At 42.8% G+C, this 10,061-nt stretch overlaps 1 protein-coding gene across 23 annotated transcripts in view; it reads right to left on the minus strand.

Moving 5' to 3' along the window:
• The window catches only part of CASK (calcium/calmodulin dependent serine protein kinase), a 361,743-nt gene extending 352,294 nt beyond the window's left edge, over window positions 1-9,449 (minus strand). For 14 of the 23 annotated variants that reach the window (XM_070605866.1, XM_070605862.1, XM_070605860.1 and 11 more), the window contains exon 1: window positions 8,904-9,205. In XM_070605866.1, the coding sequence (XP_070461967.1) occupies window positions 8,904-8,962 (59 nt within the window). In that variant the 5' untranslated portion in view covers window positions 8,963-9,205. Of the gene's footprint in view, window positions 1-8,903 lie in introns of all 23 variants that reach the window. The other 9 variants (XM_070605868.1, XM_070605867.1, XM_070605857.1 and 6 more) reach the window with 2 other exon arrangements.
• Between the last annotated feature and the right edge of the window lie 612 nt (window positions 9,450-10,061).

The following is a 10,061-nucleotide window of genomic DNA, read 5'->3' on the forward strand; positions in this document are numbered from 1 at the left end:
TTCACTTCACCATATTATTTATGTAATAGAGCCTGTGTTTAGCACTGAGAAAGTGCACATTTAGAAATTGTTGAAACTTATCTACATAGCTGCCAAAAGTAATTTGAGTATCTCAGAGACATTCTGGAAATAAAAAATACTTATGCTGCACTTTACAATCACTAATCCATGGAAATGGCTTGCGAAGCAGCTATCATTCCTTCTATAAATAAGGAGAAAATGGCTACCCTGTGCCCAAAGGTTACCAGATCAGATCTTAGGGGGCTGCCTTACAAGCTACAAAGCAATGTTGATCCATATGTTTGGGGGGAAGGACATATAAAGGGTAAGCAGAAAGGTAAAAAATCCATGATGTTTCCTAAAAACACGAATTAGATTCTATAAAATAGCAGGGGTATAATGGTAATCTGTACATTTTAGCAGGGCTAGAGACCTCTGTAACTGAATTAATAACTTCAAGTGTTTTAATAAAACATTAAAATCTGCATATGGTTAAACAGTAATACTTCCATCCTAGATCTAAATACACCCAAATACTCTAAACTCAGGGTTAAAATTAAAAGCCTGAAATACAGACTCAAGATAGTATATTTGGATATTATTAAACTACACTGAGAGAGAGAACAATCATAATTCCTATCTGTAAATGATTCAAATATTTGAAACAATGGTAACAGGAAAAAAAAGTGTATTAACAGAAATAAAAAAGATTGAAAAAAAAAGAATGCAACAGCCCAGTAATAGAACACAAGATGCTGAAATGAAATAATGTGCACTTAGATACAAAAAAATTGGCTTAAGTGCAATAAAGTAATAATTTCTTATTGTGAATGGATGAAGACAACTAAAAAAAGCAAATTATCAAATTTAGTTGGGGTTTGGGGGGAAGAGCAATGTGAAAGGGGAGGAGAGTACTACACTCACCAACTGGAACCAAAAACCTTGAGGCAAGGAAGAATTCAGTTCCCTACAGGGGGAAAGGATTTAAGAAAACAACACTGGTTTGACAAATATCAAGAACTCAAAGTAAATTTATAGTATCCAAAATTTACTTTGTCATTTCATTAAAGGCTTCCATTTAATTGAAAATTATGCACCAAGCTCAGGAATCAAAAAGACCTAATCTTAGGAAAACCAAATGGTTTGCCTAGAAGCCAGCCATGAGAATTTGCAAAACACAGCTATAGTGAAAAAGAAATCTACTCCTTTTTTTACCCTAAATATGATGGTGATGAGAAAGATTCACAGAGAGATAGTATATTACCAACATCCACAGAAATGAACCCAGCACCTTGCTTTTCAGTCACACCATGAACTGAATATTAAACATTATATTCATGTAAATTGACTTTCTGGTATAGACGAGCCTTTCTGGGTCCTCAATCAGAATGTGTTGCCATTTTACACTACTGATCCTCCCCACTGTGAAACTTCTGCGATGTCCGGCTACTGTAATTCTTCTAACTCTGTGAGTTACACTCCAAGCCACAATCCCCCAGCTCAGTCAACCCCCCAAAACGCATTCACTCATAGTTTCACTTCCCCAGATGATTCCCAAATCTTCACTGTCATTCCAGATGTCTCACTCAAACTCCTGTCAGGCATTTCCAGCAATGTACACTTAGAAATGGCCTTCACTCAATTCAAAGCCAAAGTACCAATCTACACCATGGAATACTGGGCAGCAGTCTAAGAAGAGACAGAGTTAAGACAGACACATAGATGGATACAGAAAGGTCATCAGATATACTATTTTTCAATGGAAAATGAATATTTCACTATTGTGTACAAATATGATCCTTTTCTGTTTTTCAAACAAAAAACTTCCAGAAAGATATACAAGAACTAGACAATGGCTACCTCTGGAGAATGGGGTCTTGGATGGTGGGAGAATGGAGAGAGACTCGCTAGTTACCCTTGTACCATCTATAGTTTTAAATTAATTTTATAAAAATGAATTAATGAAGAGAAAGCAGTAGAAAATTATTAAATCTCAAAATTGGAAATACACATTAACTTCTTTTAAGTCAAACTAGCTTCAGAAATGAAATCTTCCCAGTGTAGACAGCCAAAGAGAGACTCTGCCTATACTGACTTGGACTCTGCAACCAATCATACCAAAGTACCACAATGGCCATCAGGGGAATTATAGTGTACTGAGTTGAAAGAGGGGAGACCAAGATACTGGGTGGCCCCAGGAGAGAAAGAAAGGAGAGCTGGTCCTATAGCACCTTGAACCCTGTAACATAAATCCAGAGCCATATTTGGTGGTCTTAGAATCTGCACTGTCAGTTGCAACTAAAAAGCACAACCAAAAATGTGATCAGTGCACACCCCATCACCTTGTTGGCTGGGGTTAGGTACCTGCTCTGCAGCAGCGACTCAGTCACTTGATTACTTAGATGTGTGGTGCTGACAAACAGCTGAGATGCTCACAACTCCGCTGCTGTGATCCTGTACACAGTTCGGAGAGACAGAGAGAACAATTTCAGTATTTTTCTCACAGGATACAGGAATAACTACCCTGTGGAAACTACCCCACCCCACTCCCAACAAACACCTCTCTCTGCAACCTCATTACTTCTGGTTTGGCAAGTTAGGAGTAATCAATCAACTATTCTGTCTGTTGGGGCAGGGAAATTGGAAGGAAAAACTTGGAGAGTAAAAGGGATAAAGTTCCAAAACAAATCATATTTTGGATGGATGGCCAAGATTCTATATTTCCATTGCTAAAGAATGCACAGACTTATCAGTTTGGTGGCAAACGCTGATATTTCATTAAAGAGAAAGACAAAAAGAAAAACAAAATAGATGAAACAATGAATAGTAGTATGGAACCTCTGCTGAAGAGGTAAGAAATTTAACTAGTGTGTCAAACAATTAAAATTTGCAGTAAATAAACTCTGAAAATGAAGACGTGCTTTTAAGGAAACCCAGTGCAGCACTTTCACAACTGGAATCAACAATGCAGCATGAAATGAATGCACTTTAGAACCAGCTGGAATCCCATGTATGATCTCAGGTAAGTTACTTACTCCCCTCTGAATCTCAGTGTTCTCAGTAGAATGGGTACAATTAAAGGAGATAATATATGTAAAATGCCTAACATTAGAAGGCATAAATGTCAATTTCCCTTACAAAGTAGGCATTAAGTTATGAAAGATTTTTTTTTTACTCATAAACAATCTTATGTCAAAGTTCCCTTAAACAGTGCTTCTGCCACATTCAAAATGTGAAAACATTTACAAAAATGCAGTAATTCAAGAACAATCTCAAAAAGTGAGGTATACTTGCTTCTTTAATTTATTGAGTAGGGCTACAACGGGAGATGGCAAAAGAATTTTTAATTTAAAGGAACTATCCAGGAACACAATTTAAGGGACATTAGAGACATAGTCTGTCAGGTGAAACTGTTGCAGACACAAGGGGAAAATGGAGGGGGATGAACTACTTATGTCAAGGACATACAGAAGGTAAGGAAGTCGCAGGAAGCATTTACGAAGACAAGGTGCAAATGACACTTCGCAAACTCCAAGTCCTAAATCAGACTGTAGAAAACAGACATGAAGAGACTGGGAGAAGGTTGTGCACATGCAGAAAGGCAACTGAGTAGCTCAGTTCCCTCCAAAATGGTCCGAGAATCAAACTCCATCGTCAGGAATCAACACGGCTTACCTACTCCCAATAAAGCCTGTGGCAGATAGGAATCCACACCCCACGTTTAACAGGTTTTTCCACTGCAGAACCTCAGTTTAACCCCCACGGGCTTGGATCTTTCTGGGCCACCAGCAGGTTAGCTGGTGACTATGTTTCTTTTACCTTTTGTGTTGCTTCTGTTACATGACTGTCATTCTGATCAAGCACTTCTTGCATGGAACATTTACTCATTTCTGGAAAATTCTTCGTTCCATCAGGCTCACACTTGACCTTTTCCTAACATTAAAAACTAACCTACCTACAATGTCCAGTTAAAATTCCCAGAAAGATGTTCCAACATGAGGTAACATTCCCAACTGTGGGACTAGAAACCGAAATCACTGGGCTAATTAATATATGTGAAAGCCATAGTGATTAGTACAAATCAGTAAAGTTAAATTCTTCTCTATGCTAAATTATGTATTTTACATATTATTAACCCAATATTTACATAAAGGCTGCACTTAACTCAATTATCTGGCAAACAGCCGTTATGGGAATCTCCAGTACAGTATTTAAAGTATATAAGCAACTTAACCATACTCTTTTAATAGAGTGAATGTGTAAACACAATCCATACTAAACTGATAAGTTTCTTGATATTAAATTAAGTCATTATAGTAGACAGCCATCATCAACTGTTATTGAAGTAATCCTTGTTCTGTGTTGTTCCAAACATCAGACAATCACCGTGTTAGCATCAAATGAGTGCCATAAATCAATGCGAATCTTATAAGACCCAAAAATCAAAGCCAAACACAGGTTGAAACAAAATTCTTACACAACAAGGCTCAGAAACACAGTGTAGAGAAAATAAAATCCATGTTTTGGTCTTTTGGCTTCAATACCTCCCCCAAAACATTTATTCTACCTTTTAAAAACTGTAAGCCTCTGAAAAGACAGTCCCAAAATATTAGACATAACTTACGTTTTAAACCAATGATTCTCAGTCATAGCTGCCACATTAGAATCACTTACAGAGCTTGAAAAAAAAAATACTAACCAGGACCCACTCCCAGAGATTATGATTTCACTGCTTTGACACAGGGCCCTGGCACTGGTCTTTTCTTTTCTTTTTTTTTTTTTTTTGAGGAAGATTAGCCCTGAGCTAACTGCTGCCGATCCTCCTCTTTTCGCTGAGGAAGACTGGCCCTGAGCTAACATCCATGCCCATCTTCCTCTACTTTATATGTGGGATGCCTACCACAGCACAGCTTGCCAAGCAGTGCCATGTCCACACCCAGGATCTGAACCGGCGAACCCCAGGCCACCGAAGCAGAACGTGCACACTTAACCGCTGCACCACCGGGCCAGCCCCGGCACTGGTCTTTTTTAAAAGCTCCCCTGGTGATTCTAATATGCAGCCAGGTGGAGATCCACTACTTAAACTAATACAGCCTTTCGAGACAATTATTGCTCTGAGGTTGATAAACATGCTTTTTGCCTTTGAATGAGATTTTATTAAAACTACTCAATTCATTCCATAGTTAATGAGCGACTGTAACAATGCAGACACTGTGTTAAGTAACGGAGAAAGATGTGTAACATATGTTCCCTGCCCTCAAGAAGCTCCCTGTTAGCTAGGTGGAGAGACCCATAAATAAGTAACTGTAATTAAATATGATAAGCGCTCTTGAGGTGTAAGCAAATACAGCATGCCTCAAACTTGCATGTCATCCTTGAGCAGAAAGATGGGGTCATGCTGCATGAGTCCAATTTTAGTCTGTGTCCTACCAAGCAAGGCAGGAAAATCAGAAGTTACAGGTTACTAAACACTCAGGCAAATATTCAGCCTACACAAGGTGAAAATAGTGTGCGTTTTGCTATTCTCTTTCACAAAACTGCTGTACCATGAAGGTAGGCATTCCTATGTTTTAATTTGGATGAATCATCTTAAAATTTCCTTCATGTAATATTACTGATTGTACATTCACTTATAAAACTATAAATTTGCAAAAGATAGAGTAAATGATCATGACATAAAAATTAGCCAATTACTTGTATTTGCACAATACCTTTCCTTTCTAGTAATTGCCACATTTGCTAAGATAAGAAGTTTGGGTACTATGATAAGGTCCCATCATTGGAGTTTTGTTTCAGTCACTTGAAAGACGTTACATGGGAAAATGTTAAGGAAACAATAGGCATTCAGAAGAGTTTTTGTAAGACTTTCAAAAATAAGAAACACAGAGGAAAAGAGTTTAAATTTTTTTTAAAAGATATAGCATCCTCCCAATATCCATAATGAATCAAGCTCATCATTCCCTTGAAGATAGTGGATGAGTGAGTAGGTAAGTAGTGACGTAGTGGAATGAGTGGGTGATCAACTGATCCTGAAAAGTGAAATCCATTTTAAAGTACCTCAGTGAAAATTTCAACCTATTAAGACCTAAGGGTCAAAAACAACTTGTGATACTAATTTGGTATAAAAGAAAATCATAATTCCAGAGAATTTGGAGAGAAATCAACAAAAAGGTATTCAGTACAAGTGAACATCTTCAAGGCCTTTCTGTTTAAATCCAGAGCTGAACAAATTGTAAGTTAAACGTCTGCTGTCAAGGTCTCTGCAAGAAAATCTCAAGTGAATTTCAATTTCCAGATCAATATATGCTGAGACAATTTACGGGAGAAACCTTCAACCTTTACACAGGGTGAGGAACACTATCATTACATTCTTTATCACGAAGGCTACCTTGAATTCATTATTTCATGGAACAACATATTATAAATGGCACTGACCAAGTTAGATTTTGTAGGCTATGAATGAGATTTCACGTTCATAGTAGTTAAGGTAGCCATAGCATACGTATCCTCTCAAAATTAGCTTGCCCTCCCTCCTCATGCAGCTTCAAAGCAACAGAAGAGATGAATTTAGTTCTAGGAGAGGTGTTTCCTGAAAATATTCTATCAATTATATCTCAGCAGAATACTCATGGTGCTAATGTGATGCTGACCACTTCTTTTCAATATCCAAAGAGATCAGATCATCACTCTTCCAGACCTTAAGGAATCAGAATGAGTTACTAACATTGATTCAATGATGGCTATATTTCGTCATCACAATATAATTAACATTTTTTAATGTCACATTTCCAATTACTTCACAATTCCAATTATGCCTCATTTAAATCAAATACAACCAAGACAAAACAAACATCATTCACTCCCCCACACACACAAAATCATTTGGGGGCTTTTGGGAAACACCTAATTTACCTTCAGTGGGTGCTAAGAATGAAGAAACCAAGGAGATGTTTTGACATATTTGTCTCTAGAACTGTGCTATTCACATATGGCTATTGAGCACTTGAAATGTGGCTAGTCCAACTGAGGGACTGAATGTTTAATTTTGTTTAATTTTAATTAACAAATTTAAATTTAGAAAGAGATACTTGATTCAGTAACTAGAAAACTTTTAGGGATGTTTGGAACAACTTGGGTATGTGAATCTACTTTTGCAAATGCAAATTTTATGAAACCTAAATACAGATCAAGTATTTCCGATGAAAATTTAGCTTAGTGTCAGAATTGAGACGTGTTGTTAGTGTAAAATACACGTCAGATTTCAAAGATGAAAGAAAGGACGTAAAATAGCTCCATAATTTCTATACTGATTACATGTTGAAATGATAATAGTTTGGATCTATTGGGCTAAATACAATATTTTAGTAAAATTAATTGAACCTCTTTGTTTTTAATCTCTTTAATGTGGCTATTAGAAAATTTACATATGTAAAATTTACATATGTAAAATTACATATGCGGCTGGCATTATATATCTTTTGGACAGCTGTGCTCTAGAGCACTTCCACAAGCACTTTGTCAGGGCACATTTGGACATCCTTCTTCTAGTAGACAGGCTGGTCATGTAACAATAGATGCAAGGAGTAACATGTCCTTGTATCAATTGGGTCTGAGGAAAGTGTGTAGCAAGCTCCATCCACAATTTCACCATGTGAGGCAACACTGAAATACCTCAACATGGAAGAAAAAAATGAGTTATCAGCACTTAAACAAATTGAAATTCAGTACTGCAGACAACTTAACAGAGAGCGAGCCAACTGCTCTAAGGTCTTGGTTTCATTTCCAAACTGCGGACCTTAAAATAGACAATAAAGCACCGCTTCCAAAAAGAGGTAAAATATTTCAATGGCAGTTATCTAGCAATCCTCAATAAATAAGCAAAAATTGCTCTTAAATCTTATCTCCTCAACTTCTAAAGCCACAGAATACACACTGAACTAGGAAATCAACTTCAGATCGCCAGCATTTCCTTCACAAGCAAATTAGCAGGATTGTGCACTTGGAATACTGTTTGACAAGAATGAAAAGGAAACTATTCAAAACAGATTTAAGGAATGGACAATTAGATGAGGAACTGCAGATTTAATTCTCAATCAGCACTGTGATTAATCTGATTCTCTGCTTTTCCCTAGTGTAATTATACAACGCAGATGAAAGGATGAGCATTTGGACTGTCAGTTCTATATTCTAGACCAGCCCGGTGACTCAAAGCAGACGGCTCTACCACCCTAACCACCATCCCAACAACAGTCGAAGGAAGCCTCGAACACTGATTTAACAGTCATTGCATAACGAGGCATTAAAAATTCGGATACCCCCAACTCTTTCCACGTTCGTCCATACCAGGGGAGGAATTCGCTGAAACTGAACGCACCCCGTCTTAAATGACCCCCTCCAATCCGCGCATGGGATGAACACAAAGGCATCTATCTAATATCCTGCACAATAGACACACACCCCACAATTAAAAACCCTGGACGTTCTTTCTCTCTCTCTCCACGCAAGCAAAGGAAATGCAAGCTGCTCTTTTCGTTAATGGTCTGTGCTACACGCAAGGTAACAATAACCCCAACTGTTCCCAGGAAGCAACTATAAAATCGGTTCTGCCACGTCCCTGTGCAACCGTCAGATAAAATGCAGACAGCAGATTTCAGCCGGCCCCACGCCTCACGGGGTGGCTGACCTCGGCTCGCTGGCCTCCACGGATCGCTGAGAAACCCCCAGACCCCCGCCCGGCAGGAGGTCCAGGTACACGTCTATAAATACTCCCGGGTGAGGAGGACAAGGGAGGCGGAGGGGAGGGAGGGCAGGGGGCAGGCCCGGCGCGGGCGCGGGTGCGGGAAGACCCAGGCATCACTGAACTGCATTTCTCCACACTCCCGCTCCCTCGCGTGAAGACTCACTTGCCGATCACCTCGCACAGCTCGTACACATCCTCGAAGAGCACGTCGTCGTCGGCCATGGTCCGGAGGGGACAGCGGCCGCAGCGTGGAGGGCTCCGAAAACCGGGGTGGGGGCGCCAAAGAGCTCAGTGCCCGGCCCCTGCTCGCCTCCTCCCCTCAGGACCCGCGAGCCCTCGGCGCTGAGGACGCTCGAGCGAGCGGGGCTGCGAGGCCCGGAGACTGCGGCGCCTTCCTCTGCAGGCGACCGCCCCGGCGCGGGCGGCGGGGCCGGGGCGCGGGAGCGAGGGCGGCCCGGGCCCGGCGCCGCCCGCCCGCCCGCTGCTCCTCGCGCTGCTCGGGCCGCGCTGCCCGGCGTGCGGCTCCTCGGGGACCGCGCGGCGCCGCGCTCTCCACTCGTCAGCCCGCGCGGGCCGCGAGGCCGCGACCGCTCCCTCTGCTGAGGCTGGCTCCGGCGCGGCGCGGTGCGGCGCGGGGCAGCTCCGGCTACAGAGGGGCCCGCGGCAGGACCATGGAGGGAGGATCGCCGCGGAGGGAGGTGGCGGCGGCAGATCGGCGCTGGGGACCAGGAGGCGGCGGCAGAGACGCTCCCTCCTCCGTCTCCTCCTCCCGCCGCCGCCGCCCGCCTGGGAGTGGGAGGGGGCTTCGCGGGACTGGCTCTCCGTGCGGGCGGGAGCCGCGACCGCCGCCTTCAGCTCCTCCTCCTCCGCTCAGCCGCCGACCTGCTCGCCAGCCCCGCGTACCCGCCTCGCGCACACACGCCCTCCTCCCGCTACGGCCGCGCGGCTTCCCGAACCACAGGCCCCGCCCACTCCAGCCCGCCGGGAGGCGGTGGCCCAGGAAAGGAAACGGGGCTGCGCGGCGCATGCGCGCGCCGCCGGCCACGTCACGGCGAACGGGCGGGCGCCGGGAATCTGGAAGGGGTGGGGGGTTGGCCCGCAGGGGCGCGCGGGCGGCAGCTGCCTAGGCGGGGGCGGGTCGGGGTCGTCACCTCCGCCACCAAGCCGCGGAAGGGGCTGGGGACAAAAGGTCCACGACCGGGCGCATGTTCTCAGCTCTCTGCGGCGAAAGGCTGGGGACTCCGGCCGCTCCCCCCCTTCTTTTGTAACTGCAGGAACCGTTTGCCAATTTTTGCCGGGGAAAGAGGCTGGAAAGGGTCCT

Source organism: Equus przewalskii, chromosome X, assembly GCF_037783145.1.
Source record: "Equus przewalskii isolate Varuska chromosome X, EquPr2, whole genome shotgun sequence".
Classification (NCBI taxonomy): domain Eukaryota; kingdom Metazoa; phylum Chordata; class Mammalia; order Perissodactyla; family Equidae; genus Equus; species Equus przewalskii.